This window comes from Akebia trifoliata, chromosome 10 (assembly GCF_017979445.1).
Source record: "Akebia trifoliata isolate Shusen 1 chromosome 10, ASM1797944v1, whole genome shotgun sequence".
NCBI lineage: Eukaryota > Viridiplantae > Streptophyta > Magnoliopsida > Ranunculales > Lardizabalaceae > Akebia > Akebia trifoliata.
The window spans coordinates 28916901-28943651 of record NC_141384.1 but is presented as its reverse complement, the minus strand read 5'-3'; the positions used below and the strand labels follow the sequence as shown (position 1 = coordinate 28943651).

At 34.4% G+C, this 26751-nt stretch overlaps 5 protein-coding genes and 1 non-coding gene across 11 annotated transcripts; 3 read left to right on the top strand and 3 right to left on the bottom strand.

The window, feature by feature from the left end:
• Window positions 1-2256: 2256 nt before the first annotated feature.
• On the bottom strand, window positions 2257-3104 carry LOC147393652 (thaumatin-like protein). The gene has a single exon (XM_086456980.1). The coding sequence runs from the start codon at window positions 3041-3043 to the stop codon at window positions 2381-2383; it is 663 nt and encodes a 220-aa protein (XP_086313106.1). The 5' UTR covers window positions 3044-3104; the 3' UTR covers window positions 2257-2380.
• Window positions 3105-6736: 3632 nt separating this feature from the next.
• On the bottom strand, window positions 6737-13903 carry LOC147393651 (uncharacterized). 5 transcript variants are annotated; one of them, XM_086456122.1, is made up of 8 exons: window positions 13744-13900; window positions 11903-12121; window positions 9880-10020; window positions 8969-9077; window positions 8779-8840; window positions 8245-8348; window positions 7695-7837; window positions 6737-6951 (listed from the first exon to the last, which is right to left on the bottom strand). In XM_086456122.1, the coding sequence occupies exons 2-7, from the start codon at window positions 11993-11995 to the stop codon at window positions 7729-7731; spliced, it is 618 nt and encodes a 205-aa protein (XP_086312248.1). In that variant the 5' UTR covers window positions 11996-12121; window positions 13744-13900; the 3' UTR covers window positions 6737-6951; window positions 7695-7728. The 5 variants fall into 5 exon arrangements, with proteins under 5 accessions (XP_086312248.1, XP_086312250.1, XP_086312249.1 ...); XM_086456124.1 differs by lacking the exon at window positions 6737-6951 and adding an exon at window positions 13089-13148 and having other exon boundaries at window positions 7478-7837; window positions 11956-12121; window positions 13744-13903; XM_086456123.1 differs by lacking the exon at window positions 6737-6951 and adding an exon at window positions 13089-13148 and having other exon boundaries at window positions 7478-7837; window positions 13744-13897.
• Window positions 13904-16209: 2306 nt separating this feature from the next.
• On the top strand, window positions 16210-20099 carry LOC147393650 (protein phosphatase inhibitor 2-like). Of its 2 annotated transcripts, XM_086455958.1 has the most exons (5): window positions 16210-16290; window positions 17444-17505; window positions 18976-19088; window positions 19208-19387; window positions 19699-20099. In XM_086455958.1, the coding sequence occupies exons 2-5, from the start codon at window positions 17501-17503 to the stop codon at window positions 19914-19916; spliced, it is 516 nt and encodes a 171-aa protein (XP_086312084.1). In that variant the 5' UTR covers window positions 16210-16290; window positions 17444-17500; the 3' UTR covers window positions 19917-20099. The 2 variants fall into 2 exon arrangements, with proteins under 2 accessions (XP_086312084.1, XP_086312083.1); XM_086455957.1 differs by lacking the exons at window positions 16210-16290; window positions 17444-17505 and adding an exon at window positions 17590-17761.
• Window positions 20100-20701: 602 nt separating this feature from the next.
• Window positions 20702-21575, top strand: LOC147393648 (Sugar isomerase (SIS) family protein). Its single transcript, XM_086455956.1, has one exon. It carries the CDS (start codon window positions 20753-20755, stop codon window positions 21374-21376), a length of 624 nt encoding a protein of 207 aa, XP_086312082.1. The 5' UTR covers window positions 20702-20752; the 3' UTR covers window positions 21377-21575.
• Window positions 21494-21567, top strand: TRNAV-AAC (transfer RNA valine (anticodon AAC)). The gene has a single exon. It is a non-coding gene; the product is annotated as a tRNA-Val (tRNA).
• A 2899-nt stretch (window positions 21576-24474) lies between the features above and the next one.
• Window positions 24475-26119, bottom strand: LOC147393647 (uncharacterized). Its single transcript, XM_086455660.1, has 3 exons — window positions 25703-26119; window positions 25368-25450; window positions 24475-25049 (listed from the first exon to the last, which is right to left on the bottom strand). The coding sequence occupies exons 1-3, from the start codon at window positions 25950-25952 to the stop codon at window positions 24933-24935; spliced, it is 450 nt and encodes a 149-aa protein (XP_086311786.1). The 5' UTR covers window positions 25953-26119; the 3' UTR covers window positions 24475-24932.
• Window positions 26120-26751: the final 632 nt, after the last annotated feature.

The window sequence follows — 26751 nt, the reverse complement described above, 5'->3', positions numbered from 1 at the left end:
CCTAAGGTGGTGGATTGAAATGACCCTCCTCGCACACCTCAACACATGCCACATAAATCACAATCCAAGAAAATGATAAAAAAGAGATATTTCAAGAGTCGGTAGCTTGGATTGTGGTCAATGTGGCCTGTGTTGAGGTTTAGGAGGATTAATCCTTTACAAGTCGTTTTTTTGCTCACAGACTTCTCAATGCTTGGCATGTTAAGCATATAAGGGTAGTTTTGTAACTGATGAGTGTACTTTTGTAAATTAGGAATGCCATTTGATGCATGTGAGTACATGTGATTGGTGGATCCCAAATTTCTGTGAGCAAAAAAAATTTCATCTTCCACCTTGTGTGCATAGGATCCAGATAAGATTGACAATGGGTCGGATAATATCCATTTATCTAACTCATCTTACCCAAGTTATTCGGGCATGGGTACAAATTTTTTATCCGTTTAAGTAATCGGGTAAATTTATCCACAAATATTTTTATCTGAATATTTTTAGGGTTGGATATAGATATGCGTCATATTTAATTTATCCAATCTTAATACGATAAATTCACAATAAAATATACGTATAATCCAAAATTAAAGTTGTTTCATCATCTTTACAATGAGGTGTATATATCCAACTTGAATATCCGCTTAAAATTTGTGTACAAGTCAGATTCGAATATCTTTTAAAAAAGTGGATAAATAGTCGGATATAGATATCCTTAGCATAAGTGGGTGAAAAATTGGATATGGATAATCGGATATATGAGTTTAATTTTGATTTCTCTTTTTGAGAGAAGTTTTCATGTTTCACCTATTATCAAATTTACCATGTGACTTAAAAAATCTCTATTGTACTTTATTAATATGATTGCACCTCAAAAGAAAAAATATATATATTTTAAAATATATATGAATAGAGTCACATTCAAGAGTCAACTATTTGGCCAATGTGTTTTGTCCTACATGAATTAGAAGTTTCAAAATGGATTGATTTTTGGTGACGATGATCTCTATGGTAATGAGATCATCCTCACCAAAAACTAGCCCATTCTGATACTTTAACCCTATGTTTACAAGTTGAAAAATCGTAGATTGTCCAATTTTTGTAAATCACTTTTGATGGAGTTAGAACTTTTGAATTCGACTGATTTTTTGGTGAGGATAATCTCCTCACCATAGAGATCATCTTGTGAGAAGATCATCCTCACCAAAAATCAATTCATTTTGAAACTTCTATCCCATGTACGAACAAAATATATTAGCCAAATAGTTGGGTGTTCAACATGACTCAAATATATGGTACTATATTTGTACTAAATTTATTTTCATATCCTTGTTTTCAATGGTATTTTATTTGAGGATCATAAGCTAGTAATAAATGTAAATCGTAAAGTGACCACAACTAATTTCTACCATTCTAACACCTGATAAAACCTAGTTTCAATGAACCTCATAAATCCAAATAATACCTTTTATTCATTTTATGTATATAAGGTCAAGTTTGGGAGCCAACATATTTGTCTTATGTGGCTTAAAAATTTCGGATTGAGTTGATTTTTTGTGAGGATGATCTTTATGTTGAGGAGATCATCCTCACCAAAAATCAGTGGATTCTAAAATATCTACATCCATCAGAAGTGATTTACAAATTTTGGGGAAAAAATCGACAATTCACAGTTTTAAACAACTTTTAATGAAATTAGAAGTTTCAGATTTGACTAATTTTTGGTAAGAGTGATCTCCTCACCATAGAGATCGTCCTCTCTCAATCAAAAAATTTTAAGCCACATAGGACAAACGTGTTGGCTTCATAACGCCACCCATATATGTGTGTGCGTGTGTGTGTGTGTGTGTGAAAGACCGGAGAATAGATAACAGATTTTACCCATTAAAAGTTTTTTTAATTTATTATTTCAGGTTAAAGATGAGGGTATTCATCTCATTTTGTATTAACTATTTCAGAAGACCGAGGTCAATGGGCATTTAGATGTCTAGACGAATCATAGAGATACCCTATGCTCTTCAACTGGGTGATTTTTTTGATCGATGTCCTCTCTTATAGACTAATAAAGAATGACCTAAACACCCTTTTCTTCAACCTCTAACCCAAAAGTCATGAATTTTCCTCCCAAGAAATCAGTCATCTTCAAGCTCAAAAAAATTCTGGCACCACACCTATTTAACTATACTAGTTGACATCGAAAGAATTAGGGCCGCCGTTGTAACTTCTTTTCTTTAAGTTATATCTTTCATGCACGTAAAATTTGAAGCCAACACAAAACATGTCTCACGACTTTTATTTCACTACTCTTCGAATCCCCATAATCGGATTCAAGAGACTTATTTAATATTGCTGCCGTACATATTTAATAGAAGTGAAACAAAAAAAGAGCCTCTTATGGGCAAAATACAACCTTATAGTTGGTACCACCAGGGCAAGTGAAGGTGCTAGTGGGATCATCCTTAGGGTAACTATAAGCATCTGGACACCTCTCCTTGAAGAACTTTGAAAAATTGGTAGGCCCACAATTCCCGGAATTGCAACAATACTCGTCCATCTTAAATACGGTACACGGGTTATTACAACCACCAGGTGCTCGTAATTCGTTTGGGCATTGTCCGTTAATGTCAGCGGTACACTTGATGCTGCGACAACCGCTGAAGTCCATTGGGATGTTAAATCCATCGACGAGTGAGATATCGATAAAATCCATGTTATTGAATTGGTTAAGTGCATATTCAGCAAGTGTGTTTGGTGGCTGTCCATAGCCTTGGCATTCAAGGAGACCATTGCAATCTCCGGTTTGACAACTTCCGCGCCCGCTTCCATCGAAATTGCAATTGGTTCGACCCCAAATGCGGGCTTGTGTAGTACCCGCAGCGACGTCGATGGTCCATGATTCACCATTATTTAGACGTCGGCCACCACCGGGTTTGGCGGCGGCCCAGACTGTGTAGGGACATTGGTTTCGGATCTCGAAGGTAGCTGCATGGGTGAAGGTGAAGAGGAGAGAAGAAAAGAGGGAGAAGGAAACAAGGAGGTTACTTAAGAAACTCATGTTTTTGCTACACTAAGAAGGATCTTCTAATGAGTTTTTTATGTGTAATGTTGTTGTGAGGCAGTCGTGGTATTTATAGATGTTGTGGTTGGCCTTGTTTACTTGCTTTTGTGTTGCTTTGTTGGAAAATTTTAAGATTTTGTTGACTGGACTTGAAGACTTGAGGTCGTCCAATAAATGGACTTTGGGCCCTATTATAGAAAATATTGCCCTTTAAATTAAATATAAGGAAAGATCAAACTAAACGGCAACTTTGAATAGTTTCTAGCTTGATCCAGAACTAGATATAAGTATACGATTAGTCAAATCTCCTAGGGAAGATGTGGGCCACAACTTTCAAATAGTGTAAAATTTCCATGCAATGTTGGAAAATTTTTGTAGTCTTCAAGACTTAATTATTAAGTTGGCCTAATTTCATACATGAATGGTCTTCTAAGAGTAGGACTTAAAATGGGATGGATTTTATCCGAAATCCGAGTGATCTGAATTCGAATTTAGCGAATTTGATTCCATGAAATATATCCAAATAAAAATATTGTTCAGAGATAAGTTGATGTCCCTTGACCCAAGTCGAATTTGGGTCAGATGTAGATACATCCCTTTATCTGTCAAAATCTAAATGATATATTACTTTGTAAGTTGTAATTTATATTTTTTAAGTCATTTTTTATCAATCAACAATAGTTTGGTGTAGTGGTTAAGGCCTCTCTTCAAAATGGGGAGGTCTTGAATTCAAGTCGTTATATAAATCTTTAATTCAAAGGACTTATTTACCTTAATCCATTAAAAGTAGTGCTCAGAAGAGGAGAAAACACATTTTTCTAGGGATTTAATTGTTTCCATTATATTTGAATACGTTTAATTTTTATTCTTAGGAATGGAATTTATACAACTATGGTGATGCAAGTCGTGCCGGAAATTAAAGATGTCTATGAATTTGTAAGCGTGAGAGACCAAATTGGCTGGATTAGATATAATTTTTATTTATTTCCATAATCCCTTTCTTTTGTTTTTGCCCCAAATTTTTTTTTTTTTTTTTTTTTTTTTATAGTACAGGTCTTTGTAGGGATCATGGTCACCAAGTCAATGTACAGGTTTAAAACAGCAAGGTAAAACTTATGGGAAAAAAGAAACTCAGAGTAAATGGGAAGCAAACAAAAACGAAAAAAATGCAGAAGAAACAATAATATATATTAAAAATTTTGAAATATATATATACCTAAAAAATGTAATGTTATAATACATTAGACATTTATTCTAAGTTTATAATATATTTTATAGCAAAAAAATATATATATATGATAACATGTTCACACATATAAGTATATGTATTTTATGATGATAAAATGAGTTTGACCATCTATGTATCTTTTGAATAAAATAACACACTATTGAAGAAAAAAACTACAGCATCAAACATTATCATCAAATCTTGCATTAAACAACGAATCAAAGCACAAACAACCATAAGCCCATTAGAAATTAACCATAGACCAACAAAAAATGAAATATTTTTCTTTTTAAATAAAGTGTTTAAAACAAAAAAAAAATGCGTTTAAAACATAAAAGTATTAAAATGTTTTATTTTTTATTTTTATTGTTTTAATCATTAGAGGTACAAAACAGGTTTGAAATGAGAATTTTGTTACTAGAGTAGGGATCCATCTATATGTATGACAATGTGGAAAATTGTGGTGTTTGGATGACGTGCAATGTTTGTGAAAATTGTAGGAACATGACATATGATACAAACCAACATTATACCGAAATTAGTTTCAATGACAACATATGGCCTTTCATGGGTTGAGTAGGGAAGAGTGTCACATTCAATTTAATGTGCTTGGCCCAACGAGGTCAAAACAACACAAGACTACAGCAATGTGTGAAACGATGTAAATTTTAATGTCACTACAATACTTTTCTTTTTTTTTTCTTTTTTTCTGATAAACAAGTTAGTGGTTAGACATTAGTTGATGAAGGTGGGGTTTGAACCAAGGTTGTGGTATCAATGAGACTTCAACCAATTTATCAAGTTGGCATGTTTTATACGATCCAAATCACAGCTATAGAATGAGCTGGATTTTTGTGAGGACCATCTCTCAAGTCTATCCCACCAGTGTGGAATTTATGGAGTGCAATTATAAATGTTGAGTTCTTACAAATAATGTACAATTTTAAGTTACATGGAATAGGGCCTAGCTACTAAGGCCTCCATTAATATGCTCTGACTAGGGGTGATACTTGGTTCGGTTTGAGCTCAAATTGGAATCGAACCGACATGTGGATTAAGTTTTATCTTCTTGTAATTTTGGTAATTTGTAATGTTTGGTTTGAGTTATTTAGTGATCTAGACATTTAGATTTGTTAAAAAATGAGACAGATTTGATGCTGTGATCCATTTTGCCGGTTTCAAGGCTGTTGGAGAGAGTGTTGCAAATCCTCGGCATTATTTCGATAATAATTTGATCAGCACAATTAATCTGTATGAGATCATGGCAGAATATGGTTGTAAGAAGGTGCACATTGTCAATTTACTTCGTCGAGTTTTCTCAATTAGTATAAATGGTCTTTATGAATGAAAATTATTTATGCTCATTTTCTTGCTTGAATGTGCTTCAAATGACTTCCTTTTGTACCGATTTTAGTAAAGGGTGGTTTTCGATTGCAAGAAAGCATGTTATTTAGGGTCCCATTGATTTTATTTATTTATTTATTTTTATTTTTTTCAGTATAGGCTTTATTTATGTAAAGCATGCAAGCATTGGCTCATAATACTGTATTTTTTGCCCCTTATAGTTTTGTATTGTTTTGAAGATGAGTAAAAGCATTTCTATATTGTTTTTTTGGGTGTTTATCACTACTATGGATAGAAAGTTAAATTGGGTCTAGATATGAGTTAACAATGAGGCCATAGAAAAATTCTATGAAAGGGTTTAATAGAGACAAGTACAAAGAAGGGGGATTTATGCATTGCCTTACAAGAAATTTTAAAAACTATAAAGATTTTACACTTCTACAACTGATAACAGTGGTGAAAAAAAAGACGATCTACCGTTATTACCCCCAAATAAGAATTTTTAGTTTCCCCCGCATTGACAAAATCCTAGCTCCACCCGTGTGTACAAATTGACTATATATCATGGTTTGCTAGGTAATTTCCCACCAATAGAGCTTTGGCCACTAGAAACCCTTGGAAAAATTTATATCTTCCCCAGTAAATAAAGTATTGTTTGGTGAAATATCAACATCCGTAGACTTTACAACCTATGGGTTCAAAGTAGTTGGGATCAGAAAGCGAGACCACATTTCATGATTCAATTTCAAACTGGGCTATATTTTCTATCGAGGCATGTGAATTCAGCTCTTTTACTATTTCAACCAATGAAAAGGATAAGCAATCGTTTCTGTTCAATTTAGTAATTTGCCTTTTTTTTTTGTTAATTATTATTTAGCATTTTAAAAGTTGGGCGTTCATGATCTTCTTGGTTTACTTGTCGTCGTAATTTGATTGCAATTTCAAGCCGTGGCTTGTGAAACTTGTTATGCCCATTTGTATTAAGGAAAATATCTAATGTAAGGTTTTTTTCTGATAAGTAAAATTGTATCAATATCGCCAAAGGGTGGCCGAGGAAGCCCCACCCAAAGCTGAAAGACTTCCAATTTGACTGGAATACGAGAGCCAAAATAATGATGTTTGAGATAATGTGAAATTCTCGGATATATATGATGTTGCGACTTTAGCTTTATGTTTTCTGATTGTTCGTACGTATAATGTATCTCATAAATATGGATGTTCAATCTATTAATATAAAAATAAAAAATAAATACAAAACCTTGTAATTCATAGAAAATCCCGGTGAAGCGATGTCCAAGAAGGCCAGGAGATGCCACTGCTGTTTATGCCTCCACTGATAAGGCAGAAAAAGAACACAGTTGGAAGTAAGTTGGCAAGCTACATACTTCTGTTTTCCCAGGAAAATAAAAGAATAAAAAAAAAATCTTCAAGGCGTCTTATGGATGCCCTTGCACATAGGGGTTAATCCATTAATAGGGAATTTTAAAATTCAAAAATAAGTCTGATGGATAATTTTGACCATTTTATGTGGTTTATTGACCGATGTCATTGTCAGACGATTGGGTTTATTTTTAAACTCAGACGATCTCCTTTGGAACCAACTCATTCTTTTAGGGTCAAAACCCAGGCATTTTCATCGTATTTATGTCCAAATGGTGTTTTCTCATAAATTGTAGTCTCTCGTTTGTTGGTTCTTATTTGAAGATAAATGCCAATTTCAGGGCAAAGTATGGTATAGAGGAGATGTGCAGAGACCAATGGAATTAGGCAAAGCAACAACCCAGGGGATATCAAGAACAAGTTTAAATGAATCCGGCAGAATTCCTTGCTCCATCCAACCAATTTTTGGTATCTAAAAATAAAAATAGAACTTAATAATCTATTTTTCATTTTTTACAGCTTGGGATATCCCATGCGAAATAAAGTCTTGCTTGTTCTTATATTTTGGGGACATTTTACCCATTTTTTGTTTTCATAAAGCAATTTCTAGGATGCAAAATCTCCCTTTAAAAGAAACTCTATTTATTTTGAGATAAACAACTAAGTTAAACCGTATCAAATACAAAATAAAATTACCTAATTTTTTTTTTCTTTCTTTATAAAAGCCCTTTTAGGCAAAAGCTGGGCTTGCCACACCTGTACGATCTCTCAACCTTTCTGTTCTTTTACTTCCCTCCATAACCTCCACTAGCCAGTCTATGCCATGTTTAATACCCATCCTGCAATGAAAACCAATTCCCAATGAAGGGTCAGAATTAAACAAGAGTTAAAAACTCTACTTTTGCTTATTTAGGTGATTTAGTTTTAATGGATTTTCAAGCTTCTTGTTTTTTCTCTTGGTGGGGGTTAATGGTTAACAGTTAGTATATTAGTGTAAGAAGGGGTTTGAACCTAAGACCTTGGGAGCAACCTTCACACACGGTCTTACCACTTAGCTAAGTGGTCATTCTTAATTTTCAAGCTTTGGTTACACAAGAAGCAAATACTTATTTTAAAAAACATTCATATATTCTTTAAAGGACAAAACCTATTTTGCAATGAAACAACACTTTTTTTGTTTTGTTTTATTTTGTTTTATGGATGAAGAATCGGTAAGGCTATGGTATTTCACAGGTTCTTTGCTTACCCATTGATCGCAGAAACAGCTTCATACATGTATGGCCTTTCGTCTAACTTCTTGAGATCCAAATACCTAGCGACTTCTTCTTCAGACACAGCTCCAGTTAGATCCTGCCATTAAAAGATACAAGAAATATATTTTCTTCCATCATCCAAAGAGAGCATAGAAGTTTTCAAGACAAAAGGGAAGGAAAAAAAAAGCAAAGGAAATTGAAATTGATTTATCCATTTCAATCGACTTTTCGTTATTACTCCTCAATTGCCTCTAGGATGTTCATTTCTAATTTTCCCCTCTTACTCTTCGCCTTCCCCACTCATCAAAGTTAACAACCTTACCCCTCTGCTAAGATAACCCTACAGAAATGTTGTTCCTTTATTACTAAACTAAAGAACAATACTTGCATTGTCAGAAATAAACTACAACCAGGATTTTCATCATAATTAGACATTAAATATGCTTATTCACCGTCATCGATTCTGATGTATGGCTTTCAAGCACTGAATTCTTCGGTTTATGGTTTAGAAATTACAACATACTCACCTGCTTGTTTGCAAGGATCAAAAGAGGGGCACCTTGTAAATCATGATGCCGAAGAACTTTCTCTGAAAATGCAAACTGAAGGAATTAGCGGACCATCATAAAATTAATTCAAAACTCTTCAAGAATGTGATTGATTGGTCATTGTAATATCAGCTAAGCATTCCATAAAACAAGGAATTGAACCACTAACCCAATGCAGATTTTGAATCTTCAAAACGTGATGGGCAAGCAGCATCAATTACATACATTACTGCATGTGCCTCTTCATAATATTTCTCCCAAATTGTTTGAAGACCAATCTGGCAAACAAATTTCAACCTCTCATCAACAAAGCCTCAACAATGAAACTTTCAAATTGCATGCACGAACATGCATTTTTTTTTCTCATCCAGGCGAGGTGATCTTTCATGAAAAGAAACACCACCAGGAAAATGTTACATATAATTATTGCATTGGAAGACCTTTTTTTTATAATTGGTTTTGGAAGACCATGTTAGTTATTAAGGTTTTCTTCTTATATGGAAGAATTGTTTTTTGGTAAGTTCACATTTGGAAGTTAAATCAACCTAATGTCTTAAAAAGGAGGAAGGATAGAGAAAATATCACTTAATCGTATAATGCTTACAGAAACAAATCCAATCAATTTCATGTCCCTACATTTCTCTCAAATTTTTAAGATTTGAGAGAACTGTTGGATTCAAATTCGAACCTTACTTGAATCATATGATTCGCCTAACAAAAATGTGTGATTTTTCATCTATTGGTTCAATTTGATTTCATCCCTTCTCTGCCCCAATAGGGAAAATAACCATCTAGGGAAAAAGGTCAAGAAACTCAACATTATTATTACATATTGATAATTAACTTCAATTTGGACTCTCTTTCTTGCTCCATTACAAATATGAAAACAATAGGAATATTGATTTCATTGTCAAGGACTTCTATTGAGAATAGGACTGACTATGGAATCGAACCTCACATGTTTTCATTATATGTGTAATGGAAAGCCCCTCTACCTAAACATTACCCGCCCCCCCCCCCCCCCCCCCAATTCACTCATACCAGGATGCAGCAACTGTGATGACTAGGCATTTCACATACCTGACCTCCTAAGTCCCAAAACACAAGTTTCGTCTTTGACGCTTCAATACGACCAATGTTAAGCCCAACCGTTGGGACAATTCGATCAGGGGGTAGGCCTTCCAACTTTGAGTATAGTGCCTTCAATTTCTCTAGTAAAGTCTGCAAACAGATATCAATACTCATACACAAGCTTTCTAGAAGATGTATATAGAAAATTATCAAGTTAAAAAAAACAGAAAATGATAAGGAGTAAAATAGAACAAAAAAGTTGAAGTCTAGCAGGAATTTTACATCTAAGATTCACCTGCAACTAGCAGCTGAGACACAATAAGTATTTTATATTTAATTTCTCTTACATCACAATGCACTCAGTGCAATAAGAATTAAGACGTATAAAACTTAAGCTTTCAACATTTGCTATGACACAAACGTGCAAAAGCGAGTGCATGTCATATGTCTAAGTAGAATCATATTACTCCAACATATTAGATATATTACATGATGAGGAAATACCTATTTTATTTTATGATAAGTAATGATTTTGGCAAGGTTTGAACCCACAACCTCACATGATTTCTTATTTGATGAGTATGAATATATGATATTGTCTTATATATCAATTAGCTAACAATTCATTAGACATCCACACCATAATAGATGTTGTTTGAGGTATGCAGTTTGGTGCACAAGATTTCACCACAAACGAAGTCAAGTTTTCTTAGAGAGAGAATGATGCCACATAAATTCTTCCAACGTTTACTGCAATACACGTACTTCTATGTTGGTAATGACTGTCGACCAAAAGAAGCACTACTTAAAGGAAAAAAGAATTCATGGCAATGAATGGCATTGAAATTCTTATATCACCAAGAGGCATCTACCTAATTCGGTTTATTGAAAAATGTAAGAAAAACACATCTAAATAGACAGTTGTCATAATTCTTATCAATATATAATATGAAAACCCATGTCTATTTCCTTTCCCTGAGTAAGTGATAGGCACCAATCTATGTTATTTCTCTCCCCGGGTCCGACTCATCTCATTCTTGTTCCTGTCCGCCTAGCCTCGCAAGGAAAGCAAGTGGGCCCGGCCTTTGTTTTAATTCTCTCTAAGACCCTGACCCATTGGAAGCAGCCTTCGAAGCGCCAGAGGCGGATCCAGAACTTACTATTGACTCTCTCCCCCTCACCGGAACCATCAGCAGCTTCTAATCATGTTAACTAAATTTTTTTTTTGTCTTCGTTTTTGTTTTTGTTTTTTTTCTGTTTTTCTGTTGTCTTTGAGATAAGGTCCCATCACCTAATACACTTTGTTGAAGCATAGAGATGCAACTTCGAGGAGATGCGAAGGTCAAACAGGTAGGTGGCGTACAAATGTTGTTGGAGTGGTGAACACTTTCCCATTGTTCTACCTGACAATTGAAAAAAAAAAAGAGGAAAAAGGGAGGAAGATGGGCTTAATGGGTTGGATAGAAAGATAGTGTTTAATTCTCCAGCTACATGAAAAAATAATCAAAGTGCACACAGTATATGAATCACCCCAAGATGCGGCTGTTTTGAATTAATTTGTTGCTCATTTGCTGGGTATGATAAAATGCAAGGAAAAGGGTGCTAACCATTGTAGCGAACATCCCTGCAAAAATTGAGGGATCACTAAGCCTTCCACAATGTGAAAGCCATGAGAACTAGTTCGATTTCAAAAAAAAAATATGAAACAACTAGGTCCTTTCTGAATTTGGTTTTCCAATGCTACATAACAATATTTAAGGAAACAAATGCAACAAAGACGGAAGTATTAACCCTCATTGTGTTAGTTAAGTTGAGAGATAGAAAGTAAACCTTACATATTACACATACTAAGAATAAAATATTCTGAAAACCTCATACCAAGAGAAGAATGATATATGGAGTATGTATGGATGTATTCCATGAAATGAGCTGAACTTCATTTATAATTAGCAAATAGAATTAAAGAGGATATTTGTAAAATAAAACTGAATAAAAAAATGTTGGAATTGCAATAAAATAGAAAACATATTACAGTCTTTCCAGCCTTGTCAATTCCAAGAATAAGAACATGAAACTCCGTCTTACTGAAGATATAATTCCAAAATCCATAAAACAATGAGAACATCTCTTTTCTTCCTTTTTTTTCTCTCAATATTATCTTTTCCTCTGTAATTTCAACAGTTAACCTACGTAGATCTCATAAGGACCCACTTGATGTTGGCAGGGTTCAATTGCCCACCATTCCAAAATCCTGGTAATAGAAAGAGAATGGCAATCAAGGGTTTGAAGCAAATGAAAGAAAAATCCAAAACTATATATGCAAATCTTACACAAATGCCTCTCTATCAATTTAAATATGCGTGCATATCACAATGAAAAACATAGAAATTTATTACTATGTTTCTACCACCTTTAGTGTCTTTCCATATTAATCGTGTCCTTTACATACAATCCATAGTAATTTCACACCATAAATTAAATGTAATGCAAAATTCACTTCCCATATACACCCAAGGGTCTCCCTCACCCGTAGGGTGGATCGAACTTGTGACCTAGGTGTACTACCAGCTCTAATACCATGTCAACCAACCAAATACTCCAAAAGACCAATCTATTGGAAAGGGGGACAACTATGAAGCCCTCAAGACCCAGCTACTCAAAAGAACCCATGGTCAATCAAAAAAGCCCTCAGGATATTTGATTAAAAGCAAACTTAACTACCCGTTATTAAGTTTGAAATGGACAGGCCAAGTAGAAAAGGCATGTTATCAATTTTACCTATTTATAGGTTGAGAATCTGGTATGGGAATGAATGAAGACTCAGACTTTCTCGACCCTCATATCTCACATCAACGGGACAGGGAAATATAGTAAATTATTATTTTATTTTATAAAATAATAATATTTGTCATTTGTTTCAACTTTTTAAAAATCCTTCTCTGCTTTAAAATAGTATTTTGATATTTGGTACAAGGCATAGTTGACGATGACCTACGATATTAAAGGACATTTGAACAATATCTAACACGAATCCAATGTTCATAGCCATACTATCTCGTAACTGACTCAACTACTACTTTGGTGGTTTCTGATTTTTAGTGGTCCAAGTGATATAATGTTTAACAAAAATGAGTGGTTTCTGGCATTGATCATATCTTCCACAAAAACAAAACTCTAGTGATATGGATAAATGGGGAGGCCCTCATGTGTCAACTTACCATGGTCCATCAATTCATGATCACATTAATTCAAACCGTGGTTTCGAAAATCGTCCGCGACTGTTTAGGAAATGAACGGGGTCATCAAAGGAACCAAATGCAACTAGTAAATTCTCATATTTGCATGTAATAAACAGCTAAAATTAGGCATGATTGCAACCAAATGTAAAATATGATTATTAAGCTCAAGTGGTTTGATCAACTGTTTGCTAACAAATAAAGCAACCGAAAAGATTAGATCTTCAAAATTATTCAGCTACAATATGAAGATCTTCAAAATTCTCCAGCTAAACAACTATTTACTACTCAAAAGATTTTCTATCGATAGCATTTTCAGCGATTCTAGTGAAAATTTGATTAAAATGAGGAGATACAAACCCTAAATATTGACCAAGAACAATTCAAATAATAAATTAATGACAAGTGATCTAAAATCAGGTCAGAAACCAGAATCTTGAACTCAGATTAAGAAAAATTACTAATAATAATAATAATAAAACCCTAAGCCACCATGCCAGTTACAGAAAGAACAAAAAAACATGAACTGGAAGAACACTATATCAGGAAAAGTTCGATTTTTTCCAGATAAAAGCAAGATCGATGGGAAACAGATCAAATCCAGATAAATCTGAATGAAGTATACAAAGATTCATACCTCGAGAGATTTTAGGGTTCAAGAGCTCGATAGAGATTTGTATTTCGAAAAACTGTTGCTGTGTTTTTGCCACTAAAGCCTCCAAAAGTGAGATCGAAAAAGAAAACACGTTGCCCCTTCCCTTCTCTCTCATAGCGACACGCGCGCGCGGCGCACGCGCAAACTTTTGATCTACCCAAAGTACCCTTATTCGGGGCCACGGCCACCCCTTCTATAACAAGGGATATTATACTATAGTCTCGGTAATACCAGACTTATAGGACTTCCTTGTCAATCTGGACCGTTCATCAATTGGACTTAATTTACCCACCTAAAAGGGTATCAAATTTACTGGAATTTTCTTGGAAGATCACTTATTAAAGGAGGGAAAGGTCCTAAGTTCAAGTCTTCTCCTTGGCCACACACATGGATTGAAGAATGAAGACTGACACTTTAAATAGGATTAAAAGAATTTATCCTATAAGTTGAAGAGCACACAAATGACAGAGTTTTGGAATAAAATCAAGGATTTTCGACAAAAAGCTAGAGATAAATGGTATTTTGGTCATTTATGCCTTCAGTTAGAAAACATAAAGGCTTTGTATCTCAAATATACACCAAATTTAGAACTAGATGTTCCTGAAAGCCCAAATCAAATCAGGAGCTTAGTTTGGGATCTCACTTGACCATCTAAAGTCTCAATCGTGACTCATATTCAAAATAACTACAAAATGTCGTGCAATAGATTCCGGGTTAATTACTACATAAATCTTGTTCTTCCATTCCATTATATTCAAAATCAAGACTTCCTATTAATTATTAAGAGTTGTTTTAAACTGACTCTCTATGACACTAAACTCTTGAGATACAATGAAAAAAGTCAATGATTTTGTGCACATTGCCATATCAATTGAGTTTGGAGCACATGTGTCATTGGGAGTCAATTCAGCATTTTTATATTAAGGGTGACAATGTATAAGTTTTCACTGTCTTTATTTATTATTATTATTATTTTTTTTTTAGTGCTGATTTTTTAACTCAACTTGATAGATAACTCAACAACTCACTGACGTGGCAGGTGCAAGAACCGTAGATTTTTTCCCTTAGAATACACAACTGCACTTGTTTTATAGGGATGTGTAGTTGTATATCCTAAGGGGAAAAATCTATGATTCTTGTAGGATACACGTCAATTGAATTTTTTAGTAACCTGTCAAGTTGAGTTATAAAAATAATTAAACTTTTTTTTTTTAGAAGTGGTCTCCATCCATTTACATGGTCATTTCCCAGCACAAGAATGGGGTTGAGTGCAGTTTTCTATTATTAAGGGTAATTTCATATAAAGTCGTGCTGAAATGACATTAAAATTTACATCAATTCACACATTGTTAAAGTGGAGGTGCGTTCAGAATCATAAATGTTTTTCACTCATATCTTGACGAAAAACATTTATGATTCTATACACACATTGACATCGACAATTAGTGTAGTGGTGTAAATTTTAATGTCACTTCAACATTTTCTCTTCATATAAGTTTAGAAAATGCTAAAATGATATTAAAATTGACATTCTTTCACACATTGTTGGCCGGAGGTGTGTATGAAGCCATAGAAAATTTTCATTAAGATATGAGCCAAATGCATGTATGGCTCTAAGCAAACCTCCAAGTCAACAATGTGAGAATTGATGGCAGTTTTAATGTTACTCCAACACCACTCTATCAACTTTCATTGTCTGCCTCTATTTTATTTTGAGTAATACTAAACTGACTCAAAAAAAGACATTCAACCAATGTGGAATGTGCACAAAACCATATATTGTTTCTCTGAATAATGATAAATACACACGGGCTTGGTACATGGATGACATGGCAAAGGCACAAAACCGCACATCTTTTTCTTGTGTATCTCAATAAAATGATCTATAATTATGTGCCCTTACCACATTAGCCACATACCTAATCGCATGCATTCATCACAACTCTTTTTCTTTAAGTATCTTGAGAAAAAAGAAATTGTAATTCTATTCGATGTTCCACGTTAGATGAATGAATTTAGCTTTTTTAGGAGAGTTGCTATTGGCATCCTAACTTGTCCTTATTACACCCCAATTAAAATAAAGAAAATAAGTGATTAGTTGAGAATAAGTAAAAGTTGGAGTGCCAGTAGGGCTCTCATTTTTAGGGTTATATTAAAAAAAAAAAAAAAAAAATCTGAGTTTGAAATGAGTGTTATAATGTTTGGTAATAGTGAGATTATACTTTCAGCCAAACCTTGGTATCATTTGAAGAAAAATAATTTAAGAAATTAGTATGTAATAAGTACAAGTTGGGGTGCCAATAGCAGCTCTTATTTTGTTTCGTCGGTGTATTTTTTTTATTTTTTGGAAAGTCTTCTCCACTCTCTATCCATTTACATGGTAATTTCACTGTACAAGGACAGGTTTGACTTATATAAGAAAAACAGGGTTAGTTTGGGAAGCTTAAAATACTATATGAGTCGCTCACCGACCTGCCCTTCAGGCTTCGAAGGACTTGGTGTGCTTGTTGCCTCTCATCTCCTTTCGAGGTCCGAATCTCTTTAATTTCTTCAAAAATTTATCTGCAATAATCACTCAAGGAATCTGTTTGCTTTGCTTTATAATTTCTTCCATTTTTTTTTCTGCACTTTGTTTATAATATAATATTCATGTTGCGAGCTTGACTCATATGCCTTTGTTAGTTTGTTTGATCTGATTTCCCCCTTTTCATCTGTCTGTGGTTTGTGATTCTTAAAAACTCATCTACTAAATCAAATCTTTTATGTTTTTTTTTTCCTTTTTTAGGCAATATGTTATTAGAGGGTATGTAATTTGGGATTTTGCATTCAAAATGTTTTTTCATTTGAAGTTAGGGTTTTGATTTTTTTTTTTTTTTAATGTTTGACAATAGTAGGGGTATTCTGCAATTGTTTATCAGTTTTATGGTAGTAGGATTTGGGTTTAATTTTTTTTCTTGATTTTTGATTTTGGATTCTGTTTTAGAGAATTGGTTGGGAGAATCTGTTAGAAATGTTGCATTTTCCACTTCGTTGGAAGGAAAAATCTCATCTTTGATCAATCAAAAAAAAAATTTATAATCAATCAAAAAAAAAAAAAAAATCTCATCTTTTTGGGCTTAAAGTGTGATTTTGATCGCCATTTCGCTTTGTCTTATTGATTATTTTTATTTTGTATTATATTAGAAGCTGTTGTTTGTTATGTTGTTAAGATTCTGCATGTTTTTTGTTTGTTGATTTGGCGTTCGGGCTTTGTTTCATAAATTTCAGATGAAATGCTAGGGTTTTTTAATGAAATTTACCCTGCTTACTTCATTTGGACTCGGTGCATTTATTTTTTTTTTCCTAACTTTTTTGATTCTATAATTTTTCATCTCTCCAATGAAGTTAGATTTTTATGCTCTTCCGCTGCATAAATTTAACCATCATTTAGAATTACAGTTCATTTTTTATTAATGCTTTTACTTTTTCATCAATATGATTTGGATTTGGAGTATTTGCTGTCTTGATTCTTTGTAACTCAATCAAATTATCGAACAAAGGTCAAGATAGGTTTAAACATTGATTATCTGGAAATCTTATCCTATGTTGTAGTTTATTAAAAGTACTCGTACCATTACATTATTCTTGGAATTTATTGAGATTTTAATGGCTATTTTCGTAATTTTCTTTCCTTTGGAGCCAGGTATTTGCAACCGTGCAGCAAATTTTGGTCGTTAAAGGACATAGTTGGTTAGAAGAAATGAGGTAATTTATAAGACATAATTCAAACTGCTCGATCTTTTTAATATTTGCAAGTTTTGATTAGAATTTGCTGCCTACCCCCTTTAGAAGATTCCTTCTTGGAGCGGTACTGATAAGCTTGAAGCAGGTTTCTTGGAAGCACAGCTTAGAGATTGTGAGCTTTTGATTAACTTCCACTTGGTGCAAGATGTGCCTGGAATTCAAAGAATTGTTCTTTGAGGATTTTGTTTTTACATGGGACTCTATTTGCAATTTTTAGGTGCTTCTGCTTTGCTTCGTTGGCCATCTCGGCCAATGGTTGTACTACTCTTGTTTACTCAATAAAATTTATAATTATCAAAAAAAAAAAAATTTCACTTGATGGTAGTGGGCAAGAGCGTTTGGTTTTGAAACCGCATCATGGAACTGTTCTTTTTTGCTGGCAAAGTGGGGATGATTGTTGTTTTTCAAGACCCAAAGGCATTCCTTTGTGTGCTTGTATAAAATTGACGTATCTTTGCATTATCATCTTTATCATTATTTATGCTTCTCAAATATTGGAATCAGCAACATGAATCCTATTTTTCCATTCAACTCTATTTACAGACACATGTTCAAGGCAGAAGACATGTCTTTAGATCTTTTTTTTAGTGCATCTGTTCCATCATATTTGCTCTCTCTCTCCCTCTCTCTCTCTCTCTCTCTCTCTCTCCTTTTTAGTGCTTTGAACTTGTACCGGAGTAGTTCTTCACATCGGTTCTGTCATTAGTCTTCATTTTGTATTCCATTTTTTTTCCAAATATCCTATTTGGGCTATTCCTAGGTTTCCTCCAATGTACTCATCTATGATTTAGTTTTTCCTAGTCTACCATTCATCCATCTCAACATCCTCTTCTCCACTATAAATATTTCTAGGCTAGTTTTTACTCTTTCTTGTGAATGAATCGTGGATGGAATCCATGAACAAATACTACGTTAACTTCTGTATAAAAGCTCAGATTTTACCTAATTGAGCATAATCTAGAATAAAGTTGCAATTCCGAAACTGTTATCAATGTTCTTTTGGGGTTAGTAAACTACCTTGACTAGCTATTTTCATGAATAAAATTAACCTTTTTTGGAAAATATGATACCATTGCAATATGGATTATTTGGTTATCATTTACTGTATTTTGTGTTTATGTATTAATAAAAAAAATGTAGCAAACATATGAATTTGAAGAAACCGTTGTTGTAAGTAACGAAACATGGTCTGGATTTTCTTACACCATCTTAATGAGCTCTGTGGGATAATAATAATAATAAAAAGGAAAGAAAAGAAAAGAGTTTTACATGTCCAAGACCATTTGCTCCAATAATTTTCTAGTTATAAAATTCGCCGTAGTGGTGTGTGATTTAGTTTTCTAGACTTTGCTCCTGTATGTACTTGAATCCATTGTTCAAAAAAGTAATTTACACATATCCTACTTTTGCCATTGTTGGTTGGGGGATCAGGAGACAGGTAAAATGGGATGAGGCTAACTTGGGTGAAATTGAGGAAAACAAACCTGTAAGGCAGAAAATCACTGAGCCCAAGACACCATTCCACCCCATGATTGATGAGGACGGTATGTTGATGCACTTTTTTTTTTTTTTTAAATCCCTGCCTATCCATTGCCTAGTTCTGTTTGGTGAAAACTATTATTAATTATTTTGGTTAATTTAACCGATACTCTCAAAATGGTAGGTTCTCTGTCTCCTGTACAGGTTTCCGATGAAAACATGGAGTGCGGTAAAGATGCACATGTAAATGCCATATGGAGTGCTTTGACTGATGTATCTTCTTCAAGTAGAAAGCAACCCGGGCAATCTGGGGGCTGGACGTCTTCCGAAGATGAGGCTGATACCATGGAATATGATGATGAAGGTTCTTAATTTTGCCAAATGCTTCTCCCTGTTGTTTTTACAGTAAAACCTGATTGGTTATATGCTTGTTCCACCGTTGCGTCGACTCTTTTACTTCACATCTAAAAACAATTCTAACATTTTCCATCAGGCAATTTGTGTCATGATTTGATGCCCACAGCCACAATATATTTTCTTATGTGATGCATCATCCTTCATCGCGGTCTTTTTTTTTTTTGTGGCAAGTATCAAGAGAATTAATTTAGTATCTTTCAAAAGATTTCTTTTTTCCTAGTTTAATTTCTGACATGTTTGGCGTTTGGGCTTTCTCAGACTCTGAAACGGATAAAACGAAAATGTTTAGAGAGCACCGGAGAACGCATTATGATGAATTCCTGAAGCTGAAAGAACTCAAGCGTCAAGGATCTTCAATAGAGGATGATGAAACTGATGACAATGATGATGGTAAGGGCAAGGAAGAGAGATGTGATTCATCATTGACTGGTGGTGTGAGAGCAATTGAAATTGAAGAAGGAAGTGAGAGACATTGAGGAAGTTACTGAGATTCCAGTCAAGTGAGGACTTTGGATATAAAAATTACTTGGTTCCTTTGAATCAATAATTTTCTGTAAAACAATTTATCTTTTGTTTCCATTTAACATCAATGTTGTCTTCTACACTCTTAGTATCTTTTAATGTGTATTTTAATATATTGACATTTTTATTGGCATATCTGTGATCCAATTTCTGTTCGATGGAATTCTTTACTACATGATGAGCACTCTTGTGCCAAAGATGAATGGGTTAAGCGATCTGCAGAAGCTGTGAGAAATAAAATGCATGGTAGGGGAAGTGAGAATAAGTCCTCGGTGCCACCGTGAGGATGCTTCCTCATTTACCTGGTAGTGTGATGTGCGGGTATTGCGCGTGTCTAGAGGGGGGACCCATGTACCTTAGCTCCGGTGCTGGCTCATCTGGTCCCCCTAGTTGTAAGTCCAGACATCCCGTTATTGGGAAAAAAGAAAAGAACAATATGATTTATTTTGGATTCAATCATCAATTTTGATTTTTAAAAGTGTCATTTTTCCTCAACGAGGTATACCTTTCCATCCATTTAACCTTAATTAGCTTTATTGTTTTCACTGTGTTTCACACTGCATTGGTGTGATGGGCATAGATGTGTTTCCTCCAGATATCTATGGTTATGTGCACACCTCCTCGTCAGCAAAGTGTGAAACGCAGTGAAAAAGGAAGTCCCCTACCACGACTCTTGTGGAAATAAAAAAAATGATATATGGGGCAGATAAGATTTATCATTACGTGTCATAAGGGGAGAACAAATATAAGAAAACAGAGGACACAGAGCACTACTATTCCTCACCGTAAAATGGCGGACGACCACAATAACACTTCAATTTCAATATCAGCCTTGGCGTCACAAATATGCGATCAGATCAGCTCGATCTTCTCCAAAACAACACAAAGACCTTCATCTCTCGCAATCATGGTGGACGAAATTGCATCCGCTGCAGCTCGAAAGGGGCGCGTGTTCGTTCATGGAGTCGGTCGCGAAGGATTGATGCTTAAAGCCCTTTGTATGCGTCTCTTCCACCTTGGTCTCTCTGCCCACTGCGTAGGCGACATGACAACACCTCCAATCTCCTCAACTGATCTCCTCATCGCCTCTGCGGGCCCTGGTGGATTCTCCACCGTTGAAGCTATATGTGGTGTCGCTAGATCGAACGGTGCTCGTGTAGTTGTCCTCACAGCTCAGCCTGATTCTGGGTCTGCTGTTCGTTACGCGTCTGCTATTGCGTTTCTACCAGCACAGACCATGGCTGATGATCAAGAAGAGGAATCGAGGTTGGGAGAATCTGGACCGTTGCTTCCTATGGGGAGCTTGTATGAAGGGGCAATGTTTGTGTTGTTTGAGATGGTGGTGTTTAAGCTGAGAGAGATTCTTGGTCAAACCCCTGATGCTGTTCGATCTCGTCATACTAATCTAGAGTAGTTAGGTGGTGGATGTATACATATTTGATGTGTTTGTGTGACGGTAAAATGTTATCTCCACTGTTCTCTGGGAAATCCAGTTGGGTTTAATGCTGCTACTTGTAATCGTATGGTATTTGGTGTCGTGGTGTAGTTGGTTATCACGTCAGTCTAACACACTGAAGGTCTCCGGTTCGAACCCGGGCGACGCCATTATTTTATTTTTAGTGTTTTAATAGTTGTGCAGGGAAGAGATTGGTTCTGATATTCCAGAAAAAAATCTACCTATCTACTAGCCTAGATTTAAGTTCCCTTTGGTAATCTCTAAACCATCATAATTTTAAAACTCGTTTTGACGTCTCATTCATAAACGAGAACGAGACCGAGTTGTCTCGGATGAGATTTCAAAAAAAGTCTCTATGCACTGCTAGTCAACTCAGTGTTGACCTAGAAGTGTTGGACCCGGTGTCCAATGCAGACATTAAAGCATTTTCCTTTTTTAAAAATACCTTAGAATTAAAATATAATCATGTCTTTCAGACGATTGAAACCTGGACAATTCATCTCGGTCTCAGATGAGATTTAAAATCATGTAAGTGCCAACTAGTTTTGTGCTTCTTTTTCCTCTCAACATCAATCAATTTAGAGATATATTTTACATCTCAGAATGATTATAATTGGAGATATTATTGTTGGAATTTAGAGGGTTGAATTTGAAAATTCTTTAATATTCATTTAGTTTTTAATCATATGGTAAATCAATTTATTAATCATTGGGCAATTCTATCTCATGTTTGCTTTATGCTTTATGTTTTTTATTTTATTGCTTTAAGTTTAGTTTATAGCTTTATTTTTTCCCTTTAGTAATTTTAGTCTCACATCGACTAGGAAAAAATTTATTTGTAATTCTTAAATAATTATACTTCTAATAGTTTTAAAAACGGGTAAAAGTAGTGGGTGGGCTCATGCGCCTACACGGGGGTTCAAGGGGAAAATCCATGGTTCCAATTGAAATTTGGATCTATTGATCCGTAAACCTTAATGTGTGTATGCAGGGGGGGTTGCAAAATCTCGGATTTACACCTCATGTGGGTGCCCGTAAAAGCTCGTTTTTTGCTTTAATTTTTAGGTCCACTTATAATTTAAAAATTCTAGACGTTCTAAATAGTCACTTTGGATTGTTAAATCCTGCAAAACGAACGACTACAGACTATGATACTATAGTAGGGGCGAATTTCGTTTTAGGATAGTGTTTTGTACACACCTCAACCATTATTTAGATAATATTTCTTCTATTACATTCAATTATAAAATCAAAATTTTTCAAACTTCTTCTCTCTCTGTCCATAAGAAATCAGTACTGAGTAGATAACAGCCTTTGGTATAGAAATTCCCATCTCAATGGAAAATGCTCCACCTTTGAGTGTTGTTTGAATCATTGATTTATGTAATATAAGAAATCAATTAGGTTTAAGATGAAACCTAGAAATCAATCACTGATCCAATTTGAATACCTCTACAAGATAGACCTCAATAGAAAATTGAAGGGTAACGACAAGAAATGATTGAGTTAGACTTCACCAAATGTCATTAGTGCTATTTTTTATGGATGCATACTTGGGATACAATCCAATGCCCATAAATCTTATGAATCTGGAGGATTGGGAGAAGAGGCCTCTCAACATTGATAAAGAACTACATGGCTATACGATGATGCCGCGAGATGACTTAGCAAAAAAAAAAATCGCTGCATGCTTTGTTTAGCAAGTCTTGATTTACCAATGTTCCCCATCTCCTTTTCACTTGACATCAATGTATATGGAAATTCGACAGAGCCTTATCCCAAAGATTTGGGGAATCTTGTCCCTCCATTACACTATTTCGAAACCAACCTTTCTTGTCACATTGCCTAACCCATAGTATGTTTGATTCTGCCATTATTTGGTTGGAGTTCAATTCGGTTTATTCAGATAAATCCGTAAAAAAATTGTAAAATAAAATAGGGAAATTTTTTCAAAAAATATATAAAGTATGTTTGAATATTAAAAAAAACAAATTAAAATTTTCAAGGTGAGGGTAAAAGTGTTATCATATTTCACAATTAATTGAGGAATCACCGATTAATTTGTCAATTCGTTTGATTTAATCAACTAACCTTTAATTCGGAGAATTTCATGACCATGGCCCACCAAGGGAATATCCAGTACAAGATCAAAAGATGTATCCTAGTCAATGAGCTTTACAATAAAAGTTCTCGGAAAAAAATGTATCTTTTGTTTTCGTAATATGGTTGTCGTGTTGAAAATGACTTTATGTATTTGTTTGATCTATTCGTATGAATCCTATAATTTTTTGTAAATATATTTTTAAATTATTTCATCTTTTAATACAAAAATTAAGAATAATTATAGCTGAGTCAGGGATGTATATTTTTTATCTGAAACGTTTTGATATTTTCGATAGAATTGAATGACAAAATAACAAGGAATGTGAATCTTGACCCTATCATAAAATCTATTTTGTTTAAATAACAATAATAATAAGAGGTACATGGCTGCCGTAACATGTAACGGCAGCCGCGTACCAACACCATTCATCATTATTCTAATGATAAATACTTGATTCATTTTAATACCATAATCTATAGGAGTACATCTTTCTTTGTCTATGTTCTAAATTTTAATAGCCAAATCAATCATTGAATCAGATTAATTAAACAGTTCGGCTAGTCCCTAGTTTAATTAAGTAAGCTAGACTGATTTTATTTATTAAATCAAATTAAAAACTATGTATAGGTGTAACCTAATCTTAATTGTTAAAAACTATTAAAATTGTTTGAACAAGTATTATAATGTTGAGATCTACATTATACAATTTGCCAATCAGTCTATGGTACGATTCCTATTGGATTCATAAAATCAAGTGACCCACGAACCCATCAAATTTTGGTTGGATTTGACAAATCAAATAAATTTTTAATTGATTTTATTAACCCAACCAACCAATTTATTATATATTATTTCATTGTTCATATTTAAAATTTAAATTATTTTATTTTTACTCCATTTAAATTATATAAACGACTTATCGGATTCATTCTAGATCAACAAACCACACACCTGAATTCAAACTGAGCCAAACCTTTAATTGGGGTGTAATAAGAAAAAACTTGGGGTGCCAATAGCAGTTTTCTATTTAAAAACGCTGGTCTCTATACCCCCATTATTCCTAATTAGAAAGTTCATTATTTATATTTAATTTACAAGAAAGGTCACCAATGCAAATCAAATAAAATCTAACCAAATTCCCCAATTTGTTAAGAGTCCAACTAGCCTTTACTACAATAGTGAGGAAAAAAAAAAGCCTTATTAAGCCTCATCTACCATTAAAAATACCTCGAGATGCGCAAAACAAGTCATCGGTCTTCATATCAAATTTGATGTATTGTTTTACACATCTCGAGGTCTTTTTGACGGTGGATGAGTCTTAGTAACACCTTTTTCCTCACTATATCATAGTAACGTAAGGGTTTCTCTAATTGTTACTCTCTTACAAGAAAATATCTAACAAGAAGCCAATCACAACTGGCTGTCTCCATCACGGTTGCAGTTAGGCAGCGAAAAGTGACTTAAAGGTTTGCCGCTCTCCTCAACATCATCCTTATCAACTTTAATGCTTCCAATCTGTGGGACCACCTGTAGAGGGACACGTAACCTCAGAAACTTACAAAAAAGAAGCAATCAAAAGATGACACATAGACACACTCAGCAAAATTATTGATCCATCCAGCTTTTCAAGTTAATGCCCTCCGTAACATTCATTAAATTTACGAGCATGTCCCATCATAAAATCCTCGTGATACTTCTAATCAACAATCTCAATGACGATCCCACGGCTTCACCTATCTCTAAATCGAAACCGTCGAATGATCATCGTGACTAAAACCAAAAGCTTCAGTTGATGATGCAATGTGATACAGTAGAAGAGACGTACGTTAATAATATACAACCAACCTGATCTTGAGAGAAATCGTACGGTCGTCGAGATCGCCTTCTCCTCCTCTCGTCGTTTCTTCTGATTTTAAAATCTGTGACTTCTACAAGAACACAGCAGACGAAAGATTTAATAAGAAACTCAAAATTGGGTATTTTCTTCATTTTATTGAAATTTGATGATTCCATCGACTGTCCAGCAAAAAACTGCTAATATGCGCCATTACACCGAACCATGATCTGCAGTCTTAGACGTTCCACGTGTGGATCCGGCTAAAATGCACCGGTAGTACTCAACGGTGCACAATAGACAACATTAAACAGCAAATATTTGATTATTTGTTTATAGTTTATACCTGGAAAATAGACATGAGAGGTGGTTTTCCTTATATTTCTCCGGTTTTTTAAATTGCGTGTCGACTCGGATGAATCGGGGAGGTAACGATCCAGGGGAGCATGGTGCCCAGTGGCGTATGTTAGCATGGAACGGCCTTCATTTACAAGCATTGTTCGCACGAAGGAGGCTTCCATCATGTTAAGGAAATTTACGTGCTTCTCGTTCGTCCAAAACCCACTACGATCGTCGCTTATCTCGTGCGAATCCATCGAGATCGAAAACTCAGATTCGTGTGAGATAAAAAATAAAAATAAAAAACCAATTGTTCTCTGGTTTGAGAGCTGTTTTGGGGTAGATTTCTGGTTTATAAAGGTGGTTTTGGAGGGTGAGTGGTCTTATCTCTGCACCATGAGATGGGATGAGATTGTTTTTTGGGCTACTGAAGATATTTTGTGGATTCACTAAAAAATCCCAAGTCTCAACCACCGATTATGCTGGTCAGAGATTTGTCCAGCTTCAATATTCTTTGTTTGCCACGTATAGCGGTGCAGATATACGTATTGAATTCCGCTGCACAACAGACAGAATATCTTTATAAGATATTTCGAAAAAGACATATAAATAAATAAATAAATAAATCGATGAAAAAATCGTTTTATTGACCTTATCAAAAATTGGATAAAGATGTTCTAATGGCCCACTCGAATGAAAATATCGAACTTTTAAGTTGGGACTTTTATAACCTCAAACCGCGGTTGAGGGATGAGAGGAAAAAACACACACACACATTATTGTATTTTTTTTCTTCTTTTGATTAGACAATGGTCTCGACATCATAACTGATTTATGCTGATTTTTTTTTTAATACATATATTAAAGAATCTATAATAAAAAATATTACCTCACCCACCCTACTGGAATTTTGATAAAGATTTTCTTCTTAAATTTTGAAAAAAAAAAAAAAAATCTAAAAAGAAAAATAAAGTTGAATTTAAACATTTTGACGATCAAATCAGTAATAATAATGGAGGCCCATTTTGAGAATTATCCAGAAGTTCTTCATTTATG